This window comes from Punica granatum, chromosome 3 (genome assembly GCF_007655135.1).
Source record: "Punica granatum isolate Tunisia-2019 chromosome 3, ASM765513v2, whole genome shotgun sequence".
Classification (NCBI taxonomy): Eukaryota; Viridiplantae; Streptophyta; class Magnoliopsida; order Myrtales; family Lythraceae; genus Punica; species Punica granatum.
This window is the reverse complement of record NC_045129.1, coordinates 33,794,034-33,807,456: the sequence shown is the minus strand read 5'-3', so window position 1 is coordinate 33,807,456 and position 13,423 is coordinate 33,794,034. Positions and strand designations below refer to the sequence as shown.

At 40.6% G+C, this 13,423-nt stretch overlaps 2 protein-coding genes across 2 annotated transcripts; one reads left to right on the top strand and one right to left on the bottom strand.

Annotated features, from left to right (window-relative positions):
• Window positions 1-4,646: 4,646 nt before the first annotated feature.
• On the bottom strand, window positions 4,647-6,949 carry LOC116200563 (G-type lectin S-receptor-like serine/threonine-protein kinase LECRK3). Its single transcript, XM_031531399.1, has 5 exons — window positions 6,809-6,949; window positions 6,635-6,727; window positions 6,295-6,303; window positions 6,147-6,252; window positions 4,647-6,040 (listed from the first exon to the last, which is right to left on the bottom strand). Exons 1-5 carry the CDS (start codon window positions 6,947-6,949, stop codon window positions 4,647-4,649), a joined length of 1,743 nt encoding a protein of 580 aa, XP_031387259.1.
• Window positions 6,950-9,732: 2,783 nt separating this feature from the next.
• Window positions 9,733-12,654, top strand: LOC116200715 (G-type lectin S-receptor-like serine/threonine-protein kinase LECRK4). Its single transcript, XM_031531573.1, has one exon. The coding sequence runs from the start codon at window positions 9,916-9,918 to the stop codon at window positions 12,364-12,366; it is 2,451 nt and encodes an 816-aa protein (XP_031387433.1). The 5' UTR covers window positions 9,733-9,915; the 3' UTR covers window positions 12,367-12,654.
• Window positions 12,655-13,423: the final 769 nt, after the last annotated feature.

The window sequence follows — 13,423 nt, the reverse complement described above, 5'->3', positions numbered from 1 at the left end:
ATTTAGGCAAATCATAGGATTGATGACGATTGAGGTACTCAAAGCACATAATAGTAGTATGTCCAACTCCATTGCAGAGTTGACAAATTACTGTAGAAGGGCCATGTCCGAGTAATCCATCAATAATAGAAGATGATGAATTAGGATAGAATCTCAGCGGGTATGGAGTAGGTGAATTCTAAGTAGCATATCCCAGGTATGCGCCTCGACCATGTCGTGATGGAGGGTGCCCACTATTAAAGGAATTGGTGGGAATACCTCTTGTAGAGCTCGAGCCATATGAACCTTGATTATAGTAGGATCCTTGATTGTTTTGGCCACCCTTTCCCTTGTAGTCATTGCCCCCTCGATTGTTCTTGCCACGACCACATCCACCACGACCCTCGCGATTGGAAGATTGATGATTGTGAGTTTGAGTTTGAATGACGATTATGAGTTTGAGTTTGAATGGCAATTGTAAGGTTCAAATTCAATTCAGAGACGATTGGAGTAGAATCATTCGTTCTTGATGCATCAACTTGGTGTAGTGATCATCAAAATTAAGAAGACCTTGAGTGAGAGAGGGAGGCGATGAAGTTGGCATACAAGCTTGGAAGACCAACTAAGACAGTGGAGATGAGATCCTCATCAGAGTAGGGTTGACCTATTTCTTTTAACTGATCGGTGTTGGATTTTATGTCAAGCAAGTACTTTTCAACCCCTTGATCAGTGAGCTTGACCTGAAAAAGGTTAGACTTAATATCAGTGGCACTAACACGAGATCTCTCGACAAACCTATTGTGAAGGGTTATCCAAATAGCTTTGGCAGTAGGGAGGTCATGTATGGCTTCAAGAATATTTTCAAAAATGGTTGCAAAAAGCCAAGAATAGATGGACTCATCGACACGATACGAACTCAGAAAGGAAGGATCGGTGGAAGAGGGAGAGGGAATATCAAGATCGACATGATCAAAGAACTATGAGACTTGAGGAATGTAGAGAAGAGAGACTTCCGGATGAGATAATTCCATTCAGTTGAACAAGGATGACAAGTCACAACCCGAAATTTCAGCAGCATTTCCCCGAAAATTAGATAATCCAAAACTTGCTAATATTTCGATTTGTTAGACCTCCAATTGTCAATTAATTATTCCATCATGTAAATCACGTATCAAACATCCCAATATAGTATTAATGATCTCCAATTACCAAAAGAATAACTATATAAAAATTTCAGATCGTAACACTTTTTCAAGCTTCTTTTATACTAGCTTAGTTATCTGTAAAATATAAAATAAACAAGGTTTTCTAGGAAGTCCTCCAACCTGATCCTTGTTGTTAAAAATGGTTCAACTACTCAGCCAAGCTAATCTCTCATACATCTGGAAAATAATATGCATAATGTGAGCTACATATTAGTGAGCATAAAATTTCACAGTAAAATGAACTAATATTAAATAAAAATATTTTTAAACGACCAAATGTTCATATAGATACTACTAGCTTAGCCAAATCCGTCATTTAATGACCAACACAAGACTTTATACAGTATATACAAGTAGGTACTAAATTTATTCTTAAACAGTCCATTATCTTATAACCACATAACAATATTAGAATTAATCATTAACTCAACAATCACCACATCTATATCAATCAGACAATAAAAACAATATACAGTACAACCAATCAATATAACCATGGGGTCGCATTTCCTCATGACAGAATTATTACGGTACCGTGACCCCGCACGTCAGCTAAAATCTCCATAACCCACCCCTCTCATAATCAGGGTCACCCATTATCAAACCTCTAACCTAGCGTCCATTTTATATTCCACCGGTTCAGCGGTCTAGACATCCATTTTATATCCCGCTAGATCAGCGGTTTAGGCTTACATTTTATATCTCGCCGGTTCAGCGGTCTAGGAGTCCATTTTAAATCCCGTCGGATCAGCGGTCAACCACACCCCAAATCCTATTCCGTTAGATCCAATGGTCCCACGGCTAAAACAATCAAGCAATATCAGTATACACAAGTACAATTTCAATCACATAATGGTATCATATTATCATCACATATCTCATACACAATTACACTGCATATCTCAGGTCAAAATGAAACATAAGAATGCATTATCTCTCAAATCCTTTCACACAACATACCAAGACCGATTCCTTAATCTCTAACTATCACAATATTCTTCTTAAAGAATTTATATAACTATAATATATCATTTCACAAGGGAATAGAGTATTCACAGACAACTCCAAGAAAAATAGCTCACTGGCTCGAGCCTTCGGAGTGCAAGAATTCAGTCTCCTCGATCCCTATTATTTGCAAAGATAAATTTAGAGAATAATTAGTATAGCACCATTACAAGGCTTCCAATACCTCCCACGAGCTTCTTTATAGTCTATTGTCTCAATACAATGCAAAGTTATTTATGTCATTTTTCATTTTGTCCTATAACTCTCTCATCTTTGTCCAAACACCACTTAAAACAATCTCCATTTGACACATTGTTTAAGTAAATAAATAGAGGATTTCAAATCGATCGTTAAGAGGATAATTCAATCAGTAAAAGAACTGAATTCATCAGTACAATTCTATTAAGGACAACTTCCCTTCATTTGGAGCAAGAATAAAAAGTTATACTTTTGAAATTACATAATATAAATCTACCCGTGTTCCTTTGAATCATCTACCAAGGCAAACAATAAAAGAAAATTTCATTTTACCTTCCACAAACTTCTTTACAGTACACTCACTTATCCAATTCATGAGAAATATATGATCAAACAAAGCAAAAGCTCAACAACACGTTATGACCAAATTTCGCACTAAATCTCAATAAAATCAAATTCCACGGAAATCGTACCTTGACCATATCGATGGACAAGGAGAAGAGAAGGGTGATTCTAGGTATTAGCCAATTCTTGGCTCTTCCATGTGAGTGATGAGTCTGAGGGTTGCAAATGACGGCAAGGAGTGGAAAAGGGTGATTCTAGGTATTAGCCAATTCTTGGCTCTGATGCCATGTGATTGTATAATGACATACCCAACAAGGGTGGTTGTGTTGTCTATATAAATATAGAGAAGCAACTGTACATAAATTACATTATAGTCCTCATAATGTGACGATATCACATATATATCCTTAGTAGGAATTAATGATTATTATTGGCCTAACAATAGAAATTTTTTTATTTTTATATGAAAATTTTGACTCTTTTATGGGTGACTTTTACTCTTTCTACGGTCCATATTTTAGTCAGCTTAAATTAAACATTTGAAATGTTTAAGAATGTGTTTGGATTTAGAGTTGAGTTGAGTTGAGTTTTGATTTTAATTGGTTTGTAATGATTGTGATGTTGAATTATAAGAAAAAGTATGAAAAAGTAATGAATAGTTGGGATAAAGTAATAATTAAGTAATGATTGTATTGTTGAATTACGAGAAAAAGTGTGAAAAATAATGAATAGTTGAGATAAAATAATGATTAAGTAATAATTGTGTTGTTGAATTGAAGATAACTGGAGTTGAGTTGAGTTGAGTTGAGTTGAATAAAAAAATATTCAAAATCCAAACACACCCTAAGCTGACTAAAATATGGTGACTAAAAAAGTTTAATCAAAGTCCAATCATGCATTTCATTCACGCGTAGCATAGTTAAATTTCAGTAAATTGAAGTTCACTAATTTACGTAAGCAAAATCGACATGCTTTGCCTGTAAGAAATGGGAACAGGAATAATGCTCCATTCCTTTATCATAGTTTGGTAATTAAAGAAGAATCCAATTTCTGGTAAGCATTGGCGTCCGCCATTGGATCAATCGCCGTCAGCAGACTGACAAGATGTAATTGTACTGATTAATCTCAACAAATGCGTAGAATACAAAACGTGCATGATAAGGCAACCTCGCGAATCCCACATCTCCTGTGCAAGAGGGACATTTGGATATCCAGTACTTTTGGATGACGAACCTAGTGTTATCACGACCGACGGAAACTTTTGCAACGATAAAGAAGCTTGTTACATTGCGGCAAATCATTTTTTTTTTAACGAGAGAACTAAACATATAGAGTTCGACTGACATCTTGCCCGCGATCATCTTATTGATGGTCGAAACTACAAGAGTCATGTTTCTAGGAACCTTCAGCTCGCCCACATTTTCACAAAAAAAAATAAAAAAATTGGAGCGACTGTTTTCAGTTTGAGAAGGGATTGAAGCTATATTAATATAGGTTTATAATAATATTTGTACAATTAATTCCTATAATTCTTTCCTTTGCATTTTATTCAGGAAAATCCTTTCGTGGGACCTTAGGAAAGTTTTATTCTCCATGGGAAATGAATGAGAAAAAATTGCGCATCATCTCGGGCAATTTACAATTTCCCTTGTTGCATTGCATTTAAAAAAAAAAAAGTTAGGACATTGCTAAGTTTTAGATAAAGCAAAATCGCGAGTTGATTTACTACTGTCGTTTCTTATGTAACGAATATATGTTTGCTTAAGAACTTGGTTGTACTCATGATCATCTGGATAACTCGATTACTCGCCATTTGATTGACATGAAAAGGAAACTAGACCACCTCCGGGGCACAGCCATTATTTACCTCAGTCGTATGTATCACGCTATAGATATTAAGATGTTCGAATTTTATCAGCTAAAGGAAAAACATAATGTTGAAACACTGAATATGATCACGATTGTGCAGAGAACTATTGGAAGGAACTGATAAATGAGGATGGTCCCAACAGCCCCTTCGATCATTTGACTGACTTTCTTCATAGACGGCTTCATAGATGGGTCTTCCTGAATGCACCACATTGCTATCATCACGAATTTTTGCACTCTGTTAATGTTTCCAACCATTTCCTCATCACCCTCTATGATTAGCTCGGGCTTCTCTTCAAGGTAGCAATCGTAAACCCAGTCAGAGAGTATCATCTGATCCTCGTCATTCAATTCGAACTGACAGTTCCTCCTACAGCAAATCAGCTCCAGCAGAACAATCCCAAAGCTGTAGACATCCACTTTAATGGAAATCGGCATGTTTGTGAACCATTCTGGAGCCAAGTACCCTTTTGTCCCCCTGACCGCCGTCATTGTTCGTGTTTGGTCAATCTTCAAAAGCTTTGCTAACCCAAAATCGGAAATCTTTGCTGTGAGAGACTCATCGAGGAGGATGTTCTGCAGCTTTATATCACAGTGGGTGATCTGCTTGCTGCATTCCTCATGGAGGTACAGGAGGCCTCTCGCCACCCCACAGGCAATCTCGGTCCTCTTGAACCAGGTCGGCCTCGAATCTCCAAACAGAAAGTCAGCCAATGATCCATTGCGCATGAATTCATACACCAAAAGGCGGTTTTGCCCCTCGTTGCAGAACCCAAAAAGTTCGATGAGGTTCCTGTGATTGGCACGTCCAATAGTGTCCACTTCGGCGTTGAACTCTCTATTGCCATCAGAAGTTATCTTTTCCAATACTCTTACCGCAATGACACTTCTCTCATTAGATGTGAGAACTCCCTTATAAAACGCCCCATAAGCTCCCCGGCCCACCTCTTCTTTGAACCCATCCGTCCCTTCTTTGAGCTCCTCGTATGAAAAACTCTGCATTGTACTAGAGAACCCATTTCCCGTGTACGCTTGCAAAGTTTCAGCTTTTGCCCCACGAAAGTATCGATACCATATCAGAAAGGTTAAGAAAAGCAGGATCAGGTTCAATGCTGCAGAGCCGCTCAGAACTACTGATTCGATGATTAATAATGGCCTGCTACCTTTCTTCTTGGAGCAACCAAGCGGCTTTCCTGAAGTAGAGTTACTGATCCTCACCTTGATGAGGGCTGTTCCTCCAACAGTGTTATCAAGCACTCCATTGGAGAGAGACATTCTCTTCTTCAAACACTTGCCCTCTCGAACTATTGCAACAGCACATAAGCAATCATCCAAACAAACCTGCCTGCAGATGTTCTCATCCGAATTTTGATAACGCTCACAATCAGACAGCCGCCAGTTAGTGTTGGGAGGAGAATAGACTAGAGGTTTTAGGAACACTTTGCGTTCGTTTTTTGTTCTGATTTTCATAGAGCAGATTTTTGCAGTCTTGCCTAATGTATATGATCTCATCTAATATGGCATCGACTAGTTTTGCAGTAATACCTTTGTCACAACTCTGAGGCAGAAAGTCCGGCTTGCATCCATTCATCTCGTTTGATGAATCAATATAGCTATAGTCAGATGGTGATGCAACAGAATTAATTGCAATCTGTTGATTCGCGCACGAATATCAGAAAACAATCTTCTATACCTGTTGATTCTACAAATACCAGGAAATAGGCGTCAAACTCGAATCAAATCCGAGAATGGGCGAAAGAGTACGGTAGCTCCAAGACTTATTGATAATCCAAAAACTGTCTTAGCCCTAGGGCTTACATCATTTAAATAGAGAAAACGAAAATATAATGAAAAAAGAAAATATTCTTTAAAATAAATTATTTCCTAAAATAGCAAAAAAAACACCCTAAATAACTTAAAATTGTCTGTTCGAGGCCTTAAACGATGGAATTCGGACTAAATCTCGTGTTCCGGAGGTCGTTTCCCTCGAAACAAGGTCGTCAAAACCTGTTTTTCTCCAGGTATCGACTTGCCGCTTCTTCTATCGCATCATTCTCCCATGGGTAGAGAGAATTCGTCCTCGAATCGTCCTCGTCTAAGCTATCACCTGTATAAGGAATCAGGTGCTTCACATTAAACACATCAGCAGTACGAATGTGATTAGGAAGTTTAAGCCGATATGCATTCGAATTAATCTTCTCTATGACCTCTAACGGCCCAATCTTCCTTGCTGAAAGCTTGTTGTACTCCCTAGCAGGATATCGATCCTTAGTAAGATTAGCCCAAACAAAAACACCAACTTCAAATTCCACATAACGGTGCTTCTTATCCGCAGCTTGCTTATACATGGCGTTAGCGGCTATCAAGTGATCATACACAGCTTGATGGATCTCTCGCAAGCTAGTCACAAAATCTCCTGCCTTACCATGAACTTTAGATCGGTTTGGCAAAGGAATTCAATCCAAAGGACCCTTGGGAACAATAACATACACAACCTGAAAAGGACTAAAGCCCGTGCTACGATTGACAATGTGATTATGGGCGAACTCCGCTTGGCAAAACTTGAGGTCCCAGCTCTTCACATGCTCTCCCACCAGACTTCGCAGCAAGTTACCCAGGGACCGATTCACGACCTCAGTTTGCCCGTCGGTTTGGGGATGATAAGCACTGCTGAATTGCAGTTGTGTATCCACCATCTTCCATAAACTTCGCTAAAAGTGGCTAAGGAATTGGGTATCCCGATCAGAAACAATGGACTTTGGTAATCCATGAAGACGATACACCTCGCGAAAGTACAGCTGAGCCACCCGAATAGCATCTGTCGTATTCTTGCAAGGAATAAAATGCACCACCTTAGAAAATCGATCAACAACAACATAGATAGAATCATTACCACGCTGTGTTCGCGGTAAATCCAGCACAAAATCCATGCTAACATCCCCCCAAGGCTGCGCTGGAACTGGTAATGACATATACATCCCAGCATTGGTAGCCGTCCCCTTGGACACGTAGCAGACCCAACACCTTTGCACGTACTTCTCCACCTCCTTGCGTATGGTCGGCCAAAAATACGAGCCATGCACTAACAGTAACGTCCGATCTCGCCCAACATGGCCTTCTCCATGCAACTCCTTAATAATCTTCAAGTGGAGGCTGCAATCTGGGATACACAATTGGTTGCCCTTGAACAGAAACCCATCATGCAGCAAAAATTCTGATTTCTCACCAGCACGAACTTTTCCCAAAACATTAGAGAAATAAGGATCAGTCTCAAGCAAATCACAAAGACAGTCAAAACCAGGTACCCCAATGCGCAGGCTGCCCAAGAAATTGCTCCTGCTGTTCAATGCGTCAGCCACCCGATTTGTCACCCCCGACTTGTGCTTCACCACGAAAGTAAAACGTTGTAAATAAGCAATCCATGAGGCATGCCGTGAGGACACCTTATCTTGGCGGTGAATTTGTTTGAACGCCTCGTGGTCAGTATAAAGCACGAACTCCCGATGAAACAAATAATGCCGCCAATACTTGACAGCTTGTACCACCGCATAGAACTCCACATCATAAGTGCTAAAAATAAATTTGAAGCATATGATCGAGTCGAGGCAGTGTATATATATATATATATATATTGGGTACCTCAGTGCCTCGCAGGCGATGGAAAATTTTTGCCCTTGACATGGAACTCTCAAAAACAAGAAGAAAATGGACCGGTTAAAGAAGCAGCTACCGTAGGTGCTGCTACCAGATACCCTTGAGCCTAGTAAAGATAGTAACGGGAAATGTTTAAGAACCGCCATTTCCACTTCCACGACCAAGATTTGAACTTTGATTTTCAAGTCGATGACAAAAAGTGTGCCCATACTTGTCCGTGTTCGTCGAGAGGGCTGGGGAAGGGAGATTGGGTCGGACGAGGCGGAAAACATTCATCCCAATACAGGCCGAAGCTGCAGGCCTAGAAATGGATCAACCTGGGGCCTAGGGGAAGTGAAGAAGCAGCAGCTGCTCAAGGGGAAGCAATAGGATGGACATGGACTTGATTTGAAAAGAGAATTGGGTCTAACTATAGGGCCTTGAAGTCTTTATTGATGCTATCGATCCCGATGCCGAGAAGTTAAACCATCAAAAGAAAATCATATATTGATTGTAGGGAATTTACCAAAACGGAAGAGACCAATCGGTTGCAAGATAATTTGTTAGGTTAAACGGTTCTCTAAATTGCTAATGAAGTTAAATAACATAGGTAGTGTTGTAACATTTAGACATGCATAACATATGCATTAAAATTTTGATTTGATTAAATTGAAAGTTGGAGCTAATTACGAATATGGACCTCTGAAAAGTAAACCGCAGTCCATGAATTTCCCTCATTTCTATTCTTCGGCCAATGTTTGTGGTGTCTCATCTGACCAGAATTGCCTCAATTAACTTGCCAGTCAAAATTGGCCTCTGCTAGTGCAAGTCACATCCCTCTTGACTTTTCAGAGGAAAAAAAATTTTTGGAAAATTTTGAAGTCGAGGACCTCCAGAGCTAGTCTCATATTAAAAACCAGCCGTGTTATACTCCAATTCATTTTTGGAATATAGACTTTGCGGACAGTCGATTGCATGGTTTTGTTCTATGCGTGCAGCATTCGACTACAGACAAGACGATACAGTCATCTGTCGGCAGAATTTGTCTTTCACAAACGAATTAGAGTACGACACCTACTCCCACAAAAGACAAAATAGCATTGGAGTTCAGCCATTGGACTCAGTTTGGCCATTAAAGGGCAACATTTTGTCTATTCCTTTTTCCTTGCATTGTGCCGAGGACCGTCTCGGGAAGAGAGAGAGGGCTAATCCAACAGCTAGAGGGACACAAAGCCCATTCAGCACCGTAGAAGCTTTTCCATTGAGAACATAAGATGGGAGTTGGCGTAACAACACCAATGCCGAGTTACGGTCTTCTTGGATCACAATTCCCTTATTACGACCACACTGTGACCATACACGTTCGATCAACATATTCGTTGATTACCGACCGGTCACTTTCTTGCTCGATTTGGATAACTCGATGACGACCATCTGGTTTATCTGTCAAGAGGGGAGTGGCCCAAGTTGACAAACAAACAATTCAGTGGTCCATCGACTTGGATTTCAGAGCCCTTTCCCTTTTGTCAAACCTTTTTTTCAGCTTGCTTGCCGGTCTAATAGATATTTCGCCGGAAGCTTCAATCTTCTCTTTCTCACTGATATCTCCTGCTGCTAAAAGCTATAAATTAATGCAATACAATACACTTGTTCTGCTTCATGTGAAAAGGAGCTGGCATCAATGGCTTCTTTGTTTCATGGGCTTAGCTGCCTAATTCCCATACTTTGCATCATCCTCCTCTTTCCACACACTGCCATTTCTCAAACCAACATAACTGTGGGCAGCTTCATTGTTGCCGGTGACGATAAAGCCCTGGGCCACTGGCTCTCTCCTTCCGGGGATTTTGCCTTTGGGTTCAGCCAAGTCGAGAACAATGACACTTTCCTATTAACCATGTGGTTCGATAAGATCCCGGAAAAGACGATCGTTTGGCTTAACAAGGAAATCGGCCCCGTTCCCAGGGGATCAAGATTGGAGGTCACCTCTGACCGGGGGCTGGTCATAAACGACCAAAAGGGAGGTTTCCTGTGGAGTACTGATACCGTAGTGAGCAGAGTCACCCATGGGTTCTTTGAGGATTCCGGGAACTTCGGCCTCAGGGACGAATACTTCGAGACAACTTGGGAGACATTTGACAATCCGACAGACACGATATTGCCCGGTCAGGAGATTAGGAAGAATGGAGTCATACTGATTTCTCGGGGATTGGGTTCCAATGTTAGCGGAGAAGGAAGGTTTAGGCTCTATCTAAAGAACAGAACCGTCCAACTAAAGACTGTGAACTTGCCTGGCAACTACGAAAATGAGCCTTACTACAGCAGCAATGGCTCAGATGCTTCAACCAGTCCTGCAAGGGCAGTCGGGTTCAATCGTTCAACCGGATACATATATATTCTTCGCCAAAATGGAGTACAATCACCCTTGAATCCGGGGATCAAAGTGGTATCCAGCCAAGACTACTACCTGAGAGCGACTCTCGAGTTTGATGGAGTTTTCATTCAATACTCTTATCCGAAGAACGTATCAGCAGGCGAGAGGAAGTGGTCAGCTATTTGGCTAGTGCCTGATAATATATGCGTTAGTAGCTTCATGACCAAAGGAAGCGGTGTTTGCGGGTATAATAGGATCTGCAGGCTCGGAGTGGACCACAGGCCTAACTGTGAGTGCCCAAGAGGATTTTCTCTTCTCGACCAGAGCGATGACTACAGAGGCTGCATACCCAGTTTCTCCCAAGGCTGTGAAGTCAGTGGCCCGAGTTCTACGCAGGATGAATTTGTGCTCGATGAAGTCGCCAACATAGATTGGCCGACTACTGATTACGAGGTCCTGCAGCCTTTCCGGGAGGATGAGTGCAAGGACGCCTGCCTAAGGGATTGCATGTGTGCTGTCACGATATTCGGAAGTGGTAATATGTGTTGGAAGAAGAAGCTGCCTCTGTCAAATGGAAGGGCTGACGGCAATCTTAGCAAAAAGGCTTTCATCAAGAGGAGGAAGTACGGTTCTGAACTTCAGAGTCCGGGCTCTCCAAGCTCGGGCTCGAACAACAAAAATGCTCTGATAATTGCAGGTTCAGCTCTTCTCGGAAGTTCGGTGTTTCTGAACTTTATGCTGATGGGTGCGATCGGGCTTGGTTTCTTTATGATTTACCACAAGAAGTTGAGCAGAATTTTTAAGGATGAGGGTGGTCTGGATGTAAATATTCGTTGCTTTACATACAGAGAGCTCGAAGATGCTACAAATGGTTTCAAGGAAGAACTCGGGAGGGGATCATTCGGAATTGTTTTCAAGGGACTTATTGACATTGGCAATGATTCTAATTCCAGAACTGAAGTTGCAATCAAGAAATTAGACCGGCTGTTTCAGGAAAGCGAGAGGGAGTTCAAGACCGAAGTGCTCGTCATCGGGCAAACACACCACAAGAATCTCGTCCGACTTCTTGGGTACTGCAATGAGGGGCAGAACCGTCTTCTGGTCTATGAGTGCCTGAGCAACGGGTCTTTGGCGAGCTTCCTCTTTGGGGATGAGATGAAGCCTACTTGGGAACAGAGGGTCCAAATCGCATTGGATGTCGGAAAGGGGCTCTTGTACCTTCACGAAGAATGCAGCACGCAGATCATCCACTGTGACATAAAGCCTCAGAACATCCTGCTTGATGAGAACTACGGCGCCCGAATTTCAGATTTCGGGCTCGCCAAGCTCTTATTATTAAGCCAGACCCACACAAACACTGCCATAAGAGGGACTCGAGGCTATGTTGCTCCCGAGTGGTTTAGGAACCAGCCCATCACAGTAAAAGTCGATGTGTACAGCTTTGGCATTCTCCTACTCGAGATTATTTGCTGCAGGAGGAGCGTGGATATTGAGATTGGAGGGGAAGATAAAGTGATCTTGGCCGACTGGGCCTACGATTGCTATAGAGAGAAGACGATCGATGCTCTCGTGGAGAAGGATGAGGAGGCAATAAGTGACTCCAAGAGGCTTGAGAGGTTCGTGATGGTGGCGATCTGGTGCATTCAGGAAGACCCGTCTCTAAGGCCGACCATGAAGAAGGTCATGCTAATGCTGGAAGGGATAATTCAAGTTTCTATTCCGCCGTGTCCGTTCCCATTCAGCACTATAACTACAGTATAGTATAGTGTAGCTTCGCTATCTTTTCAATGTGGAGCCCTCTATCTGTAGCTAGAATCTTACAACCTCGAAGAATTTATATGTCAATATTGTTCGGTTGACTCTTTCGATATATATATATATATATAGATATATATATATATCTATATATATATATATTTTCCGGGTAGACGATTCATTCGTTCTTTTATTTTTCCGTGCAAGGGAAAAGTCAGCTGTGAAATTGTGTTTTCCAATTTCGAGAATGAATTTCGACACGCACTAGCACATATTGTATACGGTGCTTCTTCAGTAGGGATTTTCAGATTTTTCATATTGTATATAACAAATATAAGCCATTAGATCTCCCCTCATTTAATACGAACCGTCCAATTTACATATATTTTTAAGTATTTTTATTATTTACTTTTATATTTTCCTCCCAAAAACCTTCACCAATGGTACAAATTAATCCTCATGCGTGGACCAATGAGGAAGTGCCACGTCATCTACCATAAACCACTCGTTGAACCGGCTACAATAATTAACCGTACCTCTAACTGAACCGGTTTACAAATTTGGTTCAAATATTATCATATATAAAGTAATATCATAATCCTAAAATAATTCAGGTTGTGTTTGGTTTTAGATTTGAGTAAAGTTGAATTTTGGTTTTAATTGATTTGTAATGATTGTATTGTTAAATTATGAGAAAAAGTATGAAAAAGTAATGAATAATTGAGAGAAGGTAATGATTGTGTTGTTGAATTGTGAAAAAATTAATGAATACTTGAGAGAATTTAATATTAAAAATTCAATGAAATGGTTAAAAAAATAGAAGAAAAAGAGAAAAGTAATAATTGTATTGTTGAATTGAAGATAAGTAAAGTTAAGTGAAATAGAGATAAAATTTTATTTTGAAACCAAATAAAATCGCGCCAGTCTGATATCTTTCAATCCGAATTTTAACTTACCCCTTGTCGTTTCCATTCCAACTCAACGTCGCTCCTCTCAACCAAAGCATTATCGCTGCCATCTCCTCCTCTCTCGCATTCCACTCTGGCCAACTAATTACCCTCTC

Bases quoted from the DNA above. Each gene is read 5' to 3' on its own strand.
- LOC116200563 (XM_031531399.1), bottom strand. From the start codon at position 6,949: ATGTATAAGCAAGCTGCGGATAAGAAGCACCGTTATGTGGAATTTGAA. The intron at 6,728-6,808 runs GTCATAGAGAAG...TTTAATGTGAAG, and splicing joins GGAAGATTGGGCCGTTAGAG to CACCTGATTCCTTATACAGG. The intron at 6,041-6,146 runs GTATTACTGCAA...ACGAACGCAAAG, and splicing joins GCCTCAGAGTTGTGACAAAG to TGTTCCTAAAACCTCTAGTC.
- LOC116200715 (XM_031531573.1), top strand. From the start codon at position 9,916: ATGGCTTCTTTGTTTCATGGGCTTAGCTGCCTAATTCCCATACTTTGC.